Below are 20,586 nucleotides of genomic sequence, written 5' to 3' on the forward strand. Positions count from 1 at the left end.
CTTAACTAATCGTAAAATGATTAAACAATTGCATGTGTCTGAATATTAAATTATAAAATTATCATACATAAGAGGAATGCCCAAAAAGCAATTATAATTATCAATTTTGAGAAAGTCATAAGCGCTATAATAGCATAGTGTTTACGTGCATATTCCGTTTTTATCTTATAATTTATTCAATTTATTGTTTCATTAACTTATAAGTTGAAATTTTTTTAAACATATGAATTTACCTTTTTTTTTGCCCTATTTCTAAATTAATTTCTTCCATTTAACAATTTGTGTTGCATTCCAAGTGGTTAAAATTTTTACTTTATAAGTAGTTTTGAATTTTACGTAGTGTTTTTTTCAACCATTTTTTATTTTTTTAAAATAACTTCAGATAAGGGCTTTAAAGTATTTAAAATGTATTCGATTTTCTGCAGTTGAAGAATTTTAGTGAAATTTAAATTTGAATATTGTTAAAAAAAAATGGGAATTTTCGTTTAATTTTCATACAACTCATTTTAGCTCAAAAATTTAATTTCTCTCTTACACAACTTCCGATGCAAACTTAGTTCTAGTCTGGGACAAAATAACCATATAAGTTATATCAATATTTTTAGTAGAGATATTTTCCTAAACACCCTAGGTGGAAAAATTGATAGAAAAATCGATATTTATTTATTACTATTCATTTATTTACAGTGTATTAAACCATCATATATAATTTATAAATACAATTTCAATCAGAGCATTATATCTTATTTTCCAAGGCACACGAGATGTAAAAATCAGAAAATTATCGATATTATTTATTACTATTCATTTATTTATTGTGTATTAAATCATTAAACATAATTTAAAATTGTCTGTTTAAAAACTAAATTTCAATCAGAGCATTATGTCATGCGTTACATGCAATTATAATCGGACAAGTCGACTGGCCAATTATTGTAAATTTTCATTTGTTGCCAATGACGTGAAAGTACAAGTTTATTTTAGTACAATTATCTCTTTTTATTATCTGGAATCAATTTATTATTATCTTTTATTATTATCTAGAATCATCGAATAACAATCACTATCAATCATTTTCCGGAATAGGTCATTACTAAGGCTAAAAGAATAATCATTTCTTATATTGGCTGTCATAGCAATCACAAGGAATTCCTTGTAAAATGCTACTAAAGAAAGAAATCTCCAGAAAGAAATAAGTACGAATCAACTTGTAAAACATTGAAAAAGTGTACTAATCTGTTTAATTAGTGGGAAAAAGTAATTTTTTATGAATATAATTATTATTTTAGTTATTTCTCTCGAAAGATTACTTGTGGATAGCGACAGGAAAAAACGATTGAAATTCTCATTTATCACCAAACTCAAGTAAAAGTGGTCATAAGAACGTCCTAAATAATAAAATATATTAATAAGAAAACAAATTTGGTAATTTGAACCGATGGTCAAGCTTACGCTAGCCCCTAGTACAAAAAATGACTAAGATTTGTCATCGAATTACTGCTGACGATTTGAATCTATTAGTTCTATGACAAAATAATAGGTTGTCTAGCAAAAATCTTAAAAGTACTTATAGAGATTATAAAGGAAAAGGAAGTATTAAGTATTGAATTTTATGTTGAAAAACAGGTGCAAGGACAAAAATATCATCAACAAAAATATATTAAAAAAATATTGGACCCAGTACATTTTCTATGGAAATTGGGTCCCCTCTATTTGGCTGAAATTTTGAAGTTCGATATTCAGTGTCGACGCCAATTAAATTGAGATTTTTTACCAATTGTGTTCTAGAGCAGTTTTTCCCAACCTTTTTTGTGCCATGCCCCACCTAAGCCTTTCTAAAATTCTTATGCCCCCCATGTAACATATACATAATTTTTAATATTAAAAAATTGAATTCTTAAGAAAATTAAATGATAGGTTTTAGAAAAAAATCACTAGGAAATTGTTAACGAAACACAGTAAGTAAATTTTCAAAACATAAATTCAAATTCGAAATAATTTTAATATAATTTTTAATATAATCAAATTCGAAATAATTTTAAGATTTTTCTGTAATAATTCAATATTTTTATTTATTGAGATCCTTAAGCTTGATGCTTGCTGCACAGAGATTTTATGTTCCGATTTAGTTAGCTTCAGTCTCAAGTCTCCCATTTTAAATTACGTCCAGGCGATTTCTTTTTTTTTACCTATAAATCATTTATAGAACTAAATCTATATTCAGCTAAATATGGGGATCGAAACTGTAACAATAGTTTTCTTGCACATTTGGTTGAATTTGTGTATTTGATTTCTGTTTCCTCACAAAGTCATGCCTTCACTACTTTTATATTAAATAAAGTTTTAAGTGACTCATCATTTTGCATTTCTAGATACTGCATATTTGACATATATCAGACTAATCCACTAACATTGACTGCATCATCCGTGTTGGAAAATCAATTTGTTTTAAATCAGAAAATATTTCTTGTAAATCAGCAGAAAGAATTTTCAGATGATCGACAATAACAAGTAAAGCGGTATCATTTACTTCACATTTTTGGAGTCAATGAAACTGTTCAAAGTTTTTGTTGTTAATATATTTCTGACATAACTCAATAAGGGTAATGAAACCAAATATCTTCGCTTTTGCATCAAACAGAGCTTCATTTGTTCCTTGAAGTTGCTCATTTAGTATATTTAGTTTTTCAAAAATAATAACTGACAAATACTTTACGATCGACTGTTAACAGATACTTCATTTCAGGTTTGTCGCCTAAAAAATCGCTAAGTCACGTAATATTTATTGGCCTCAATTATTTAAGAATTTGCTTTTTTCTTTCAATTTTGGCACCGAAATCTAACATAGCACTTAAATGGCCCAGAGCAAAAGGGTTAAACTCGTGTCCAGTCAATTTTCGAATTGCCCCCCTTTACAATCAAATTGCCCTCCAGCGGGGCGAGGGCCCCACGTTGGGAAACACTGTTCTAGAGTTTTTCTAACTCTATGTCTAAATTCACGAAGGTAAAACAAAGCTAAATACTTCGAAATTAAAATTAAATTATTTTGAGAAAAAGAATATAAATAGCATTGAGTGGCAGTACTTGAAGAATAATTTTCAATTAATGTTTTGCTTCAGATAAAATTAAAAATGTGTCTTTAAAGTGTCTTTAAAACTTAAATTCTTTAATGCAGTTAAGTTATCAAATATGATTGCGTCCATATACATTTGAGTGATAATAAATTTAAATTTTAATACAAAAATAAATTGTTTTTTAAATTCTCTAAAATAGGCTACGTTGAAAATATTTATTATCAAGCATGAATACTTATTTAAACGATTAAAAAGAAAATCTCAAACACAACATTATTTGTTCGCGCTATGAGCACGAAATATGTTTTGTGACTTGTGCATGTAAAACAAATTTTAGGTTACAAAATCTGCCTAAATTTATCAAAGACTTGTAATCCGCAGAGTCATAAAAATTTCTAATATCTCTTAATACTATTACCAAAAATGTCTGAAAAATAAATTTCTCGTATTTTCAGTACACACTTCGAAAAATCACCCATATAATAATTACTGTATTATTAAATGATATTGGATAACAAAGAATATTAAATACTGAATTTATTAAAATATTTTTTAATTAATTATTATTTTTCTTGCTTTCAAAATAATGACTAATTGGTATTTAAACTAAAGTAGCGCATCCAAAAATTTATGCCCCAGGGTTCCGGCCGACAAAATTACGGCACTGTGAATTTCGTTGAAAAGTTTTATAGAGCCATTTCACTTATAAAACGAATTATCATGTTTCTCCATTATTTTGAGATTTTGTCGAAGGGGGTACGGAGGGGCACGTGGCTCTTTTCCCCAATATATTTGCCAAAATGTAAATTTTTCCGCAGTTGAATGCATAATTTAAAAAAATAAATAGCTGAACAAAATTAAATTAAATCCTATTTCTCACTTAGTTCAGTTTATTCTAATGTGTTCATCAAAGATAAAAGGTCACTTTTAAAAGGAGAAAGAGATTTTAAATTATTGACTTAATAATCGTCTGCTTCAAGAAGCTGTTTGGTTATTTTCGTTCTTCCTAAGTGCTGTTAAAAGCAGCTGTTTGAAAAAGCAGATGAATTTATAAGGGTAAAAAGGGTCGTTGATTATTGATCGTTGATAATTAAGACTTCTGTAATACACCCATTCTGAAATGTACTCGTCAATAAGTTTGGTCTTTCAAAACAAGATCGTTTGTTTCATTTAAAATTTGAATTTTAACACTAGTAAGAAAAAAAGATCTATTTAAAAATTGCTCTTTTTTCCATTTTTTTTTACAAAAAAAATGCATTTTTCTTATAGTAAGTGAAATATTTTAATTTTAAGATTTCAGAAAAATGATTTATTTAAATCGTATTATCTACTTCGATGCCTAGTAATGAAACATAATTTTATTTTACTTTATTCAAACGGTTCATATTTTTATATGCTTGGGAATTTATGCACTTTCGTTCTAGTGTAAATAATTGTGTTCACCACATATTGACTACAGTTTTAGTTGTTACTTTTATTTAAGTTTTAAGACATTTTTAGTACTTTTCTTTTAACGAACGTTGCATAAAAAATAGTTTTGTTCTAAAGGTTAAATAAATCTTCATTTAGATTGAATGCTTTTCATTTGATTTTGAAAATATGTTTGTTAAATGCTATCTCTTTAGCGTTTAATAGAAGTAAAATTGTCTTTGTAATTCCTTTAAAATCTCACTTTTTTTTTCTAATGTGAACTGAAATAACTCCCTCTGTTTCGTTTTTTACATACTTTATTCAAACGGTTTATAATATTATATGCTGGGGAATTTTAAGCATTTTGGTTTCAGTGCAAATAATTATGTTCACCTTATGTTCGCCTTATATTGGCTACAGTTTTAGAGCAGTAGTTTTTTTATTTTTTATTTTTTTAAAAACTAAATTTGTAGTAGGAAATAGTTTTGCTCTAAAAGTTACATAAACATACATTTAGATTAAATGTATATTGATTTTGTAAATGTGTTCTGAAATTTGGAAATGCTGTCATTTCTTTCGATTGAGTATAATAAATGTAATAATAATGGGCATATTACCTTCATTAAATGGAAAAAAAATTAGGATGTGATAAATATTTGCTTATTTATCATATTTTCTGATTCATTACTTAATTAATAATAAAATTTTAATACAAAATAGAAAATTTTCAAACTTTATATAGTTTCTTAAGTTTTTTTTCTCCATAAATTTACCATTGTAAAATAAAAATGTTATGGATATCAAGAGGCTACTTAATAATATCAGCTTTTTAAAAATATATATATGTATATAGAAGATTCTAAAAATAAATTGTCGCGCCCCTCCTTCCCCAAAAAGACCTTTTTCGACAAGCTACGCCTCTGATATTAAGCATCGTCTTTGTATGTCAAGATAAAAATATTCTCTTCAAAAAGATTAGTTCTATAAATGTATTGTATTACAATAACAAAAAATGTTGTCCGACTTTCTATCTTCCTTATTTCTGTTTCTTTTTCTTCATTTTCTTTGACTATTTAAAACAAATTAGTTAGATGATACTAAATTTTTATTAAAATTAGATTAAATCATGGCTTATTGCTATTCTCTTGGCATACAATATCTGGTGGCCAAGGTCATTTTACTCTAAATATTTTATTCCTAATTTTACTTATTAAATTTAATTATTTATTTTATATTTAACGTCAGCAGAACAACCGTCGATAGCTCAGTTGGCAGAGCGGTGGACTGTAGACGAGAATTTGTAGATATCCATAGGTCGCTGGTTCGACTCCGGCTCGACGGAAATTTTTTTATTTACTTTTGCCGATTAATTTGTATCGGTGTTCAAGTAGTCGATTGTCATACAACAGCGGTTTAGTTATTATTAAAAATCTGAGAACGAGCAATAATCTCTACTCTGTCGAATCAGCGGAAACTAGATTTTCCATTTAAAATTCTTATCTTTTCATTTTCACATCATTTAAGTATTAAAAAAGGAGAAGGGTTATTTTAAATTTAATGATTATGATTTTAGCACTAATGACAACTAAGTAGGATCGCTTATACTAAAAAAAGTCGATTAAATATTTTTAAAGAATATCTTTAAGTGAAATGGTATATAACAAAAATGGTTTAATTTTTAATCAGTTTAAAATTAACAAAAACTAACTTTATGCTTTAAGGTTTTTTTTTTAGATAAGTTTCATGAGTTAAATTATAAATTGATTTCCTCGGAACTGATAAAAATGTTCTTTTACTGTTTATCTGATATAAGTTACAAGATGGCGCCATATTATTCTACAGTTGCTTTGTTTATTCGCAAAGCTCATGCAATTTTTGTTTATTACAAAACATTGAGAAAGAATAAAACGAAATTAAATGTTTCTCATTTAAAAAGTAAACTCGTTTACTTCCAATTTTGCAGATATATTAGTAGCTTTTAAAGTTTTAAACCGTTTTAATTTAAGAATGCAAGTTAAGATATTTTAGTCTTAAAAATAATAAATAGATGGCGCCCTATGTTTAAAATTATTGTTTTCCAAGTTTATTAAAATAAGGAAAATTTTAATCACCCAGTGTAACTTATAGATTCGTAAATCTTATAATAAATTTAACACGAAGTAAACAAGTGGGTGGTGGTTCAAATAAAAGGTACATTTCACTTCCCTCGATAATACTTTGGAAACAAGATCAATTTTTTTTTTTTTTTAATAATTGAAACTCTTCTGAAGATAATGCTCAACTCAGAACACAGCATTCATATAATTAAAAGATGCGTTTTTTAACACAATATTTTTCATATTGTTAGAAATGTTGCAGCCACCAATAACGCGAATATTTTAAATTATTTCCTGAAAACTTTTATCCTCTCTTTCAAATTTCTGAAGTAACTATATTTTAACTAAATTTGTAAAAATATTTTTGAGAAAGCAATAAAAATTTTTAAAAAAAAGTTGTTTCCTTTAAATATTCATCTTTTCGTTAAAATTGAATTTGTTTCTCAGATAAAAAAGGTTGCAAACTAAATAAAATTCGATATCTTTATTTTGGCCATTGCCCAGAGATATGGAATATCCAAGATACCGATTTCCAGTTACGTTTATCGGTACTACCGTTAGTAAATAATAAACTACATTTTCACCCTTTCATTTTCATTTAGTGTTTATTTTAATATGGAATATTATTGCGAGTTCATGCTCATAGAATCGTCACAACGAGTTATTTAATTTATCTTTTTTTATTAATATCCTCATTATTACTGTTGCCAATTAAAATTTCTGAAATACATAGATTTCTTCGAAATCATCACTATTTTCAGCAACAACATGGTGTAGTCAGGAGGTCTAATTATCACAACCTTTTATCAAACTTATTAACTTTTTCTTCTTCTTTTTCTTTCTCTCTTTTTCTTTTTTTTATTTCGGAAAGAAAAATCTTGTTTAGTAATCAAAATGCAGCGAACTGCACATTTTATCGTTCTCCATTTTTTTAAATTGATTTTTTTTATTTTTTAGACATCCGCCAAAACTACAATCCTATTTTTCTTTTGTCTTATTCGCGTTCATCGTATTTGTGAGCTTATGTTTGAGTCATTTGTTTTATTTGTGTGTTGTTGTTTTCTTTTTTTCATAATTCCTTTGAATTACTTTATTGCAAATGAATACATACTTAACAAATATCCACATTTTCTTTCTTTCTTACAAATATTGCAAACAAGTATATATATACAGTAGAGCACCGATTATCAGAAAACCGATTTACTAAATTGTACAATCATCCGGACCGTTTAAGGACAATGTTCACACCTTCTTCTTCATCTTCTACGAAAAAAAGAGAATAATAATACATAAATAAACAAATACTAAATAAATAAAATAAAATTTTAAAAAAATTGTTTCATCATTTCAAGAATATCTGAAAAAGATCGAAAAATGGCATCTTTTGTTACTCGGTAACCTTGAACAGAAATGCACGTTTTTTCCGGCCAGTTTCAGTGTGAGTGGCTGGTAGTTTCTTATAAAATTTTTAAAAAATAAAGATTTATTACGCCATTTGTAATATACTAGAATATAATAAGTACTACTACAATTGCCAATCCCAAGCCTTGGAAAAGCATGAAGGGAATTTTAACATTCTCTTAGCTGTTTTTTTTTAATTTTTTTATTTTATTTTTAAGTTGGCCAATTATTCAGATTTTTTTGATTGTCCAAATCGGCTCTGATCCCGATTGATCCGGATAATCGGAGATCTACTGCATATTTTTCCTCTTCTTACAAATATTGTAAAAGTTGATTTGTTTTAAACAGCTGCAAAAATGAATAGAGATAAAAAGAAAAGAAATACAATTGATGTTTGAACACAAGTTTATTTTCAAGATGTTTATACAAAAGAAATGAATGATGTTGAATGGGGACTAGGTGGAATCTTAGCACACATCCCCTTTAAGCTCCAGATGTTTGCCTTTGACTATCTAAATAGAAAACGAAGACAATTAATATTTTTTTTTCGAACAGCATGTTTATTCATTTGGAAAAAATACATTAATTATTAAAAACTATTATTTAACTTATATTAATTATCTTTTATAAAATGTTGTTTTTGTCGAAGGCAAGGGGTGCCATTGTTCTGGTTTTCCAGTGGCGCCATCTGAGGCCAAAAATTCGACTCTGCCACATCCTTACGTCACATTCGTTTGTAGGGCGGGCCCATTTATAGATCCACACTAATCCACAGATCGTAATCTAAACCAGAGAACAATCGATCTCCAAATCAATACCCTCACAGGTATTATTTGTTATGGGAACATGGAGGACTCTATGACTCAAACGATTTCACGCGCACCAGTCATAATTTACTACGGCCGGATGGATTTGACCTCTCGTTCTCCCGAACGTGAATCTAGCGTCCTGCCAACAAGGCTATTTTGGCCCCATCTTTCTTCAAATAGTATATAAGAATAAAAGTATATTTTAATGATAATATACTATGAAGATGCGTAGATAAATATCACGAAAGTTTTACTCAGAAGAAAATAAACAAAATTGTATTTATAGTTGATTTATGCAACGTTTATAGTTAATCTGTTATTTCTTCTGTATGCTTAACTTTTGTAGGCAAATTTCCCTTAACATTAAAGAATTCTATGAATATTTGGTTCCAAATTTCGCTCAACTTAAAATTACTCAGAGGAAATTATTTTAAATCCGAAATGCAGTTTTGATAAGTGGTATTTATTTAAAAGATACTTTATAAATGTAATGAAAATAATTTCATTCTTCTTCTTCCTATTTATTATTATTATTATTATTATTTTTTTTTTGAGTAATCGATTTTNCTCAGAGGTATTATTTGTTATGGGAACATGGAGGACTCTATGACTCAAACGATTTCACGCGCACCAGTCATAATTTACTACGGCCGGATGGATTTGACCTCTCGTTCTCCCGAACGTGAATCTAGCGTCCTGCCAACAAGGCTATTTTGGCCCCATCTTTCTTCAAATAGTATATAAGAATAAAAGTATATTTTAATGATAATATGCTATGATGATGCGTAGATAAATATCACGAAAGTTTTACTCAGAAGAAAATAAACAAAACTGTATTTATAGTTGATTTATGGAACGTTTAGAATTAATCTGTTATTTCTTCTATATGCTTAACTTTTGTAGGCAAATTTCCCTTAACATTAAAGAACTCTTTGAATATTTGGTTCCAAATTTCGCTCAACTTGAAATTTACTCGGAAGAAATTATTTAAATTTGAAATACAGTTTTAGTAAGAGGTATTTATTTAAAAAATACTTTTTAAATGTAATAAAAATAATTTCATTCTTCTTCTTTTTTNTTTTTTTTTTTTTTTTTTTTTTTTTTTTTTTTTTTTTTTTTTTTGAGTAATCGATTTTAAAAACGATTCATTTTTAAAAATCTTTTTATCGTATTTAATTTCCTACATTTTTTCGGTGTATAAAATTTTGCTTTTTAAAGCAATTTTTGAAATATGCATACATAACAGAATATCCAATTTTTAAAATAAGTGAATTTTGCAAGATAATATTCACGTAGTTCTATTAAAAGACACAGAATTATGTAGGAAAGTAACTTCAAATGTAAAACCAAATGGAATTTTTTTTATTATTTTCTAAAAATGTTGTATAAAAAGTAAAAAAAAAATAAAAAAAATCCTACAGAAGATCTACTCCAAACTAATTTTCATTATAGTTTACTAATTTATTTACCTTTGCTCTTTGTTTAACAGAGCTATATGCTTTTTTTTTTAAATTTTACCCCGAACTATTCTAAATTATTTTACTATTTTTCCTGGATACTCACAGATAGTATAATCAGGAACTATTTACTGTTATTTTTAACAATGAGTTTGAGTTCTGATTGCAAATTTTAAAAAAAAATCTGCACTATATTTCAAATGATAAGTGCACTATATTTCAAATGATGATAGTGTTAGTTTTCACTCCAAAATAAAGAAAAGGTAAAAAAAAAAAGTTTCCCTAATTCTGGGATAAATGACTTACCATGTACCATGATTTATTTTAATGATGATGGTATCCTTTGTATGCCATTGGGTGTGAATAATATCCATGACCATGTCCATAACTGACTGGTTTGTAAGCATAAGCGTGTCCTCCAAGACCATAGGCTGGTTTACTGTGGTAAACAACAGGTTCCTGATAAAAATAGAAGCATGAAAAATTAATTTCCTGAAGAGTTATTTAAATTATTTTATCCATATTACAGTAAGTATTGGTATTTAAATATATTATTATATAGTAGCAATATAGATTGTAAAATGTTTTAATGAAAGATGTCAGGAAGATGAATAACGGTTTAAAAAATGAAAAAAATGAACGGTTTTCTGGGTTCTGTTCATTGAAGCAGCAATTTATTGTAATGTAGCTTCAAAACTAGTCGTAAAGCTAGCTTCACTAACAGATAGAAGCTACTGGTTGAAAAACCATCAAACACTGTTTTCTGCAGAATCTTAGGCTATTTCAACAGAAAAATTTGCTCTAGTCGCTTGTTAAATTATCCTTTAGACTTGCGCTGAGTTGTGAGAAGAATGGTGATTTTTTTTAATCGATTAATCAAATCCTGTTATCAGCCTACATCAGTTAAGGTGATTTGTAACTAATTTCCAAGTTTGATACGAACTTATGAATAGTTTCTTAAGCAGAACGCAGCAAACCGTATATTTCTATCTCCCTTCCATGTATTTTAATATATTTTTTAAATCATCCATCATTTTCAGGGCAATCTATAAGTTTTCTTACCGTTATTGGGCCTTAAGAGCCATTCTCAGATAATGCGGTTTACTCACTTTCGATAGACGTAAAGGGAAATCGAGAACGTGATTGGTGAAACTTTCGCGGGAAAATATTTTTCACCAATCCGGTTCTTACTTTCCCTCACCGGTGATCGGAAGTGCGTGAAACACATTCAAAGAGAACGGCCCTTTATTTCTTTATACTACAAGCACAAAATTACTGAAATCGACTTCGGTTGCCAGCGCTCTAAAAAGCATTTTGTATTCCGTGTGATACATCCTGTGTGCTCTGTCTGATACATCCTGCGCGTAGAGTGTCCAATTCCGTGCGCTGTGTGACAAAATCTAAGCTGTTTTAAGACAATGTTGAACAAAGGTAGTTGAAAGAATCGAAAAATTCTTGATTTATACTTACAATATGATGGGCCACAGGTTTAACGTAGACTGGAGCAATAGGTTTGGCAATTATTTTTGGTGCATAGACTATAGGTTTAGGAGCATAGACTTTAGGGGCATAGACGACAGGTCTGTATACGGGTTTGCTGTAAGTCAGGCCATGTCCATAAGAAGCATATTTCACTGGTGCATATCCGTAGTGAGCTCCACCTAAATGTGTCTTGTATCCAGTTCTGTAATAACTAGCACGGTGACCATAGCCAGCCATCGTTGCTGAACAGCACATGAGAGCCAAAAGGACAACCTGTAAAATAATGTTGCATTTAGGAGAGCAATTGAAGAAGTAATGATGTGTAAGGAAATAAGCATCCAATGCAATCGATAATATTCGAAAACTACATGCTGTAATAACCGAAGAGCCCTGTAAGACTAGGTCAAATTTAGGTCATTATAGTACATAATTAAATAACATCTCAATGTATCATAAAAGTAAATAAAATAGTAACTTAATTATTGTATAGTAGAACCACAACGTTAGCTTTTTAACACTAGAAAGACTGAAACTTAGTACATGCCTATATTGTGAAAGAATAACTAATGTGTAAAGAAATTAGTTTAAAATCAATTTTTAATATTTTTTTTACATTATTTACAGTTATATAACAAGTTGTTAGTAAATATTACCAATAAAAAAAATTATATGTTGTACAAAAAGTCACAAATTTCTAAGAAATTGTGTCATTATATACATCATTGTTTTCCTAATTGAAACTAAAAAGCAGTCAAAATGACTTCCTTAGGGAATCTAGTCTTGAAGGTCTATTTGTTTTGAGGGTTATTGCTTGTTGTTTAAGGGTCTATAAGTTCCATTTAATGGGTTATTCCTCATGAAGTCTAATGAAACAGAAATGAAAATAAGCAAGAATGAGAAATTACTAAAAATGACCATAATTAGTTAAAAATGTCGAAGAACTATTGCAAAAAGGTCGTAAGAGAAAATTAAATAATTTAGGTTTGTTCGAGGAATATGGGATCAAAAACAAAAATGATGTTAAAGAAATGGACTCCGATAACTTCGAGTAAAAAAACTTTCGGACTATGAATGAAACCAATAAATTGATAAAAAGTTATAACTAAATTTCAGAAAACTATTTTTTCTGACTTAAGATTTAAAATCAAAGTCAAAACTTAAAGCAGTAATATTAAAAAATGTTATTATTAATTTTAATTAACTTTATCCTTTGTAAAATAGGATTTTTTTATTGTTTATTTCATTATAATATGTTAAGAAATTGAAAGAGGCAGCTCTTTTTTATAATTGTTGAACTCTTTTATTATTATCATTTTCTTAACTAGTTGTAGTAATGCGTTTTTTGTAATATTCGCTATAGTTTTTTCTTTTTTTTAATTATTAAATCTAACAAAAACGAAGTTACATTCACAAAAGCATTGCCAAGTCTGGGAGTAAGATATTAAATTATAACTAAATTCGAGAAGAACAATAAGGGGAAAAAATTAACATTTTCTTAACCATGAATACGACGGAAAAATTTTTAAAGCAATAATTGAAAAATAAGAAATCCAAATAAAATCTGCAACAAAAAATATGAAAACTTCAAATGCCTCCATGCAAAGTCTATTACAGCTGAACAAGGAATAAAATATTTTGTCTAGGACTTTTGAAGCAAAATACTTAATCTAAAAAAGCGTGTAAGTGATTAGGACTGAACAAAAATAATTAAATTTACTACTAAAATTTTAATAGAGAGAATATAATCAAAATATGATTGTAATGATCTTGGCAAACAAGGTAATGATATTCCGTAAATTTAAATTAAAAAAAAAAAATGTGTCTTCAATAAATTTAGTAGGGTTCGTATAGTCTTTATAAAAATCAAAAATTACTTTTAGTATTGCAAAATAGCAAAAAAATTAATTTTTAATTAAATTAACTTTAAAATCAAAAATTCAAAATCTCATTAGTAACTAGAAACATTTATTTAAAAATATTAAGCGTAATTGGTGTTTACGAACTTATGATATATGTCTTTTTTCATTTACTGAGTTTACTAAGTATTTTAAAAACAGTACGGACCCTGAAATTTAGTTTTTAATACGATATTTACACAGAAAAAAAGAACTAAAATATTCAATAAAAAATTTTGTAAAATTTTCAAACAACTCGGTGTTTGCAAAACTTTTTTAAATGATAAAAAAAGAAGAAAAGAAAATTAAAAAGAAAGGAAAAAGAAAAAGGAAAATTAGGAAATTTTTACAGAAACATTTAAGCAGAAAATAAAAATATATATCTATACGGTAATATAAATTAACAAGTATTTGCAAAATGTCTCATGCACAAATTTACATGACAATTAAAAAAAGAATAAAATACTTTAACAAGAAATTTATAAGGCAAAATACTCAAACATAAAATTAGCTATAAATGAGATTGGCAATTTAATTTACTATAAGATTTTTGTTAGGAAAACCATTACAAAATAAAGTTAGAAATGAAAATTGGAAAGTTGTGCTTCAAGTGAAAAACAAAAATATATTAAGAAATATAACATATTAATAAATATTTAAAAAAATTTCACAATTTTATCTAATTAATAAATTTTAGTGAAATAGTTAGTTTATGATAATAAAAAATATAGTTTTTTATATATATAAGATTTATAAAACGAAATGTTCAATATTAGAAAAAACATAAGAGCCTATGAATGAGCTGTGGCAATTTAATTCAAAACTTACCACTAAGGTGTTCATGTTTAATTTGATGTTCTTTAGGTGGTGGGACTAAAAAAGATTTTGATAAATTTTACCAAATTGAAAGGCTTTATATAGTTAGATTTAGGTCAATGCAATCCGGTTTTTGTGTTAAAATTTACAAGACGGACTATGTATAATAATTAAACCCTGAGGTACTTCTAAGCCTAATCACGGTATTCCCCCGCCACCTTTTTTTTTGTTGTTTTACTGTTCGAAAATATAATCTTAAAATGATGTTTTTTCGCTGATCTTCAAGCTGATTAATAAAAGAAAACAATAATAAAAAGAAATAAGCAATCCTATCCTCAAAGAGACCTTGAAGATTGAAAGTTCCTCGTGTAAAAAAAAGAAAATGGCTACAACTTAACTGAAGAAAAGAACATTTCAAGGCCATAGGTGAATAGATATTAGGAAAAAGATTTTAAAAAAGGTGTGACGATGATAGTGGACAGTTATGGAACAAAGAATTCTGTTGCACTTGGGTACCTTCAGGCTCAAAAAGAAGAGAGAGAGAGAGAAAAAAAGAAAAATACTTGATGTTTGTTCTTTATTGATGGCAAACGATATTTGTTGTTATTGCAAGTTACAATTATAGGGTTGATGGTAGTTATAAAACATTCACCCGAGCAAAATGTAATTCAACGGGTAATCAACTAGGTATGAATCTCTTTTTACCTTGAAATAAACATTGTAATTTTGACTAGAGGGAATTTGCAGAGGTGAAATCTGGTAGTTGGAATATAAATTATTTTTGACTTCTTATTAAGAAGAAGCAACTGTCAGAAGAAAAAAAATTATGTTTAGAGTTTATGTAGTATTTAGTCTTATTAATTAATAATAATTTATTACTATTAATTATTAAAATCATTTTTTTTTTCAAGTTTAATACAAGTAAAGATTTTTCATGAGTTTAATGTCAAGAATTTTTTGACGGTACTGTGTGGCGATAATTAAATTATGGCACGGTAATCTGACAAATTAATTCGTCAAAGAAAATCTACAGCAATTGTATCAATACTAATTAATAATAATTATGTGACAAATTATTGTTTCGGAATATTTTTCTTTCATTTCATTTATTAAAATGCCTTTTACGAAGCTTAGTTACCAAATTTTAATTTTTAAGGTTTTAAATATTTTTATAATTTTTATTTTGTTATGGTATTTTGTTGTTATGGTTTTATTAAGAGTTCTTAAAATTTGTTCAAAGATACTATTCCTTCGGTAATGATCGAAAAATTATAAAAACATTATAAAAATATTTAAAACCTTAAAAATTAAAATATGGTGAGTAAGCTGAATGAAAGATATTTTAATAATAAAATGATATTAATTAAAAAATATTAATTAGTGATTCAATAAGTTGAGATGTAGTATAAATTACAAAATTAAAGAAGACCTTAAAAACTTATTTTTTTATTTTTGAAAATAAAAACCTGATTTTTAAGAGCTGCCAATACGTTTGCAAAATATACATCATAAAAATTATGAAAAATGAAGGTGAGTTTATCAAGTGTACATAAAAGTGTTTCAATTACTAAAAATTTTTTTTAAATAAATAAATTTTGGTTACCAAAAAGATTTAGAACAATTGTTACAGGTATTGCTTCTAAAAAAGATTGAGAAAATTATTTTCTCAAAGTCCGGCAAAAGGAGAAAAAAATAAATCTTTTACACTAGTGTATTTTTGTCATGGTAAAATTTTATTCATTTGAAATGAATACTTAGACATTTCACTACATTACCTATCCTCAAACAAAAACTTATGCTTGCGATTTCTTGTTATTATTGCTGTTGACTTATTTCACATGGTCTAGCCTTAAGCTAGACAAAGTGCAGAAGTATAAAAATCTTCAAAAAATCAAATGCAAGATGAGGACTAGACGAATTCTTGTGTAACCAATTAGTACATTAAAATCAACGCAAAAATCCTCGAAACCCCAGACATAAAAAAAAATCTGCTCAGTTGCAAAGTCTTAACATGGTTTTGCGAAGCTGTTTCTCTAAGGAAAATATAAAAAGCCACAGTTTAATTGCCTTACACTTTTATCAAAGCTATAATTTTAAAACCATTCACCATTTTAATCATGCCGTCAGAATTATCAGGGCTTTAAAACAGACAAGGAACTAAATTACTTTAAAAGTTATTAAACGTTTTATAAAAATCGCCGAATCGTCAATATTTTCCTACCTCGATGAAAATTATACAAAATAACTGCCTAATTCTCAGTTTTTGCAAATTTGCATGGGCTCATATAATGCAGCATTGGAGTAAGTTTTTAAATATTAAAAAATTAGTTTATAAGCACTTTTCATTCTTCTAAAACTACGTATTTACTCTACTTTGACGTTTTCCGCCATTTGCTGAATAAGTACAGAGAGCGATGGTTACAGACAGGCTAAATTTGGCCTAACAGTCATAAGTAACTATTGCAAACTCACAGCAATTACAAAAATAGCATATAATTTGCAAAAGAGCATTATTTCATATGGCGACGGAGACTTCGAAAACATAATTAAGTAACCTCCTCTTAGCAAGTGGTAAAAAATTACTCGATCTGGGATATAGGGTTTGGAGGAAAGAGAGAAGGGATTGCAAGGATGAAAGAGCTTAAGTAGAGCAATCTACAGATAATCTGAACACTGTTCCCGATGTTTGTTTTTTCTATGACGGTAGGTTTAAAAATTATGTTTTTTTTTTTTTTACGAAAGAAAAGTATAATGTGTTATTTATTCTAAATTATGCATCTGAAATTTTTATTGAGGCAAGTAAATTATTGTTTCATATGTAACTTTTATGATGAATCGACTGAAACTTAGCATGAGTCAATTGGATTAATAATAGAAAAGTTTCAAAGGATATTATGTATAAAAAGTATTATTTTTGACTTGCTTATTTATACTTTTCTTCTAAACTATTTCCTTTATTCCTTGTTATTTTGTTACATTCGGATCAGCATAAAAAATACACAAGAAATATAACTTCACTTGTCGATATAGCTATGAAATAGCAATGTAAAAAATGTAAGTAAGAATAAGTGAAAAATGGTAAATATTTTTTTAAATATAAATACCCTTGGATTCAATTCAACATACAAAAAATGCACGTGCAACGTCACATGTTTATTCATTTTGTTCGTCACATGTAATTCAATTCACAACCAATTCATCCGGTTTGATAACAATGTCTGATGAGTAAGAGGTACTAGTTAAACATTGTATTTTTTGCATTTAAAACTGTAATATCTTTTTAAATGAACTTTAATTTGATTTCCTTGATCTGAGCTTAAAAAAATATGTCTCAAATAAAAGCCTCATTTGAATTTAAGATATTTTGTTTAGATAACATTTAAGTCTCTTCCCCCTTCCCATCTTCCCGTCAACACTGGACGCACTCGGCTGTGAAATTCACTAAGAGGAGGTTACTTAGCACTTTTTCCTTAGGTAAAGCTTTTTTTTTTATGCCAGACTGTAGCATTATTTTAGCTGAACAAAATATTACGTAAAACTTTTTTAGTTTAAAATTACGAATTAAATTAACCTTTTTTGCTGTCTCAAAACCGTGCATAATGTTCTATGAGAACTCGAATGTATAATCCTCAAAAATGAAACATTAGTCACATCTTTTTGGAAGAAAAAAAAACATCCTTTCTTATAATTTTCCAAACATTATGTGATATTTAGACATAAATGATAATTAGTTTTTTTCCCTGACAAAAAAGTGTTACATCTTTAAAATAGGTCCTTTTTAGCTCCATTATCGAATTATGGCTAATATATATAATAATATATATAATAATATATATAATTTTATATAATAATTATAAATAATAAGGCTTTCAGAATAATTCACCGTGGTTTCTGTAACATTGAATAAAATAATTATGGTTTTATAAATATTGAAATATTTATGATCTTATATAGAAATCTTACAGCTAACAAGTTTAGTTATTTAAATTTGGTGCTAACATTCCCCACCCCCTCTTCTAATTAGGTCCTTTGTACTTTATATCGAATTTTTTCTAACCAGATAAACAAAATTAACGTTGAATGATTCTATAGTTGATTGTATCGCACATGTATTTTATTTTTATATTTCCTACACACATCAGAATAATAATTTTTTGCTTTTTCTAAGCACAAAGACTAGTACATTATTGCTCGTGTCATCGGAATTAATATTTTAAAGATATATTTACACTCTGTAAGAAAAATCCATAAAAAAATAATAAATATTGAATAATATGTTGCTTTTTTTACGTAAACAAATTAACCCTTGACCTCCATCATTGCTTTCGTTTCTTCTTTCTTAGAAAATTCATCACTGAATCAGACAGAGACCATCAACTCGACAAACAAATCTTCCAACTGTTTGTTTTCTTTTTCAATTAAACAATCTTTGTCCCTTGACCTCTATTCCTGGACAGACGGAGAGCCCTTTGATATCTCTGCGACCCCAAAGTACCACTTTCGCATTTAACCGAGTCCCATTAATATTCTTCAAGTGCCGACGAAGAGAAGAAGATGCAAATCCTCAGAGAAGAAGAAGATGATATTGGGGCCCCGTCAATCATCATTTAGAATGCGCCATTTTGGGGAGGAGTTCCAGCAATTGAGCCAGATTCCCAACTTAATTGTGCTTTCAGATGAAAACGGTGGAGTTGATGATGTGTTTTTTCCTTCCACGAAAACAAAGCTGGGATTAACTGACTAACTAGTCTGGGTGTCAACTGTCTTCCAGCCTCTGTCCAGTACTAAGCCAAGGTTAAATCGGACAGTTAATTAGCATTTTAAGTGGCTGAAATGGGTCATCTTGTTGCGAAGTTTGTTGTGGTACCTAACACAGCTTGAGCATAAATTACACCATAGTGGATTTTTAATGAAGTGTGGACGGATTTTCGATTGAGGCTCACGTAACTCCAAACTCAGGTAATTTCTGCTTTCCTTTTGAGTTAGAAATAATTCTTAGTTCACTAACTATAATGTTATTTTTCTTTTAAAAAAATTCAATTCAATTAATTAATTTTAAAATATTTGATGACTCAAAAAAGTAAAAATTTCTTGCACATAGTAGAATAATGTAATTTACGTGTAAACCATTTATTTAATATTTGTGTATTTGGTAAATTTCGATTGCCAAGAACTGGCTCATCGTCGATTTGATTACTTGTTGGTTTCCAAAACCTTAACCCACTTCTATTTCATTTTCTTTGGAAATAAAACTGTCCTGGAGTTAGATTCTACTTCAACCATCTTCCATGTTAACCCATGGAGTATTGTATGAAAATCTAATTATTCAGTATACCTAATTATAACCTATTATTCATTAATTATATTAATATAGATAATCAATTAATATTTTGGAATATTTTTCTTCCATACTTTTTATTAAAATGTCTTTTAAGGGAGCTTATAGCTACCACATTTTAATTTATAAGGTTTTAAATATTTTTAAAATTTTAACCTAAATACCAGTAGCAGCTTTGAATAAATTTTAAAAATTCGTAAAACCTTAAAAATTAAAATATGACAAAGTAAGATTTGTAAAAAGAATTTTTAATAATAAAATGATGTTAATTAAAAAATATTAATTAGAGACTTAATAAATAGGGAACTTGTAGTTCGATAATTTTTCATGGTTTAACAAGGGAGATGACTCCAGAACATCTTTAAGACCTTTTATTTTTAATGTCGCAGCTATGATTAATTTTTTGCATGTGTTTCAAACATAGATTTATTTTTTATTTATGCAATTACACATAATTTTGTTTTCCAGTTAAGCGATAGTAATGAATTTGACCCCTGTGATCCCATCTCCCTGGTACTAACATGGGAGAGATATATTGCCACAGGTGCACTAAGTTACTTACTAACACAGGAGTAACTAAGTGTCAATTGAAGATTTGATATAGAATAGGCAAAAACGAATCATTCAATTCGATTCGAGTCAGTTCACTGAAGTGATTTGTATCACTGATTTGCATCCTACGTCATATACTATAACAGCGGTGTATCTAAGAGCTAATTTAAAGTTTGAAGAAGAATAGGATAAAATGAATTCTCAACATGATTCAAATAACTTTAGTCACATACTATAGCACTGGTGCATCTTAGTC

The 20,586-nt window shown here is 27.9% G+C and overlaps 1 protein-coding gene and 1 non-coding gene across 3 annotated transcripts; one reads left to right on the forward strand and one right to left on the reverse strand.

Moving 5' to 3' along the window:
- Window positions 1-5,546: 5,546 nt before the first annotated feature.
- Window positions 5,547-14,610, reverse strand: LOC107437240 (uncharacterized). Of its 2 annotated transcripts, none has more exons than XM_071186228.1 (4): window positions 14,453-14,610; window positions 11,718-12,002; window positions 10,554-10,706; window positions 5,547-5,557 (listed from the first exon to the last, which is right to left on the reverse strand). In XM_071186228.1, the coding sequence occupies exons 1-3, from the start codon at window positions 14,465-14,467 to the stop codon at window positions 10,572-10,574; spliced, it is 435 nt and encodes a 144-aa protein (XP_071042329.1). In that variant the 5' UTR covers window positions 14,468-14,610; the 3' UTR covers window positions 5,547-5,557; window positions 10,554-10,571. The 2 variants fall into 2 exon arrangements, with proteins under 2 accessions (XP_071042329.1, XP_015904657.1); XM_016049171.3 differs by lacking the exon at window positions 5,547-5,557 and adding an exon at window positions 8,369-8,493.
- On the forward strand, window positions 5,738-5,826 carry TRNAY-GUA (transfer RNA tyrosine (anticodon GUA)). Its single transcript is given in 2 exon segments — window positions 5,738-5,774; window positions 5,791-5,826. It is a non-coding gene; the product is annotated as a tRNA-Tyr (tRNA).
- Window positions 14,611-20,586: the final 5,976 nt, after the last annotated feature.

The sequence above is a fragment of the Parasteatoda tepidariorum genome, chromosome 10 (genome assembly GCF_043381705.1).
Source record: "Parasteatoda tepidariorum isolate YZ-2023 chromosome 10, CAS_Ptep_4.0, whole genome shotgun sequence".
NCBI classification, from domain to species: domain Eukaryota; kingdom Metazoa; phylum Arthropoda; class Arachnida; order Araneae; family Theridiidae; genus Parasteatoda; species Parasteatoda tepidariorum.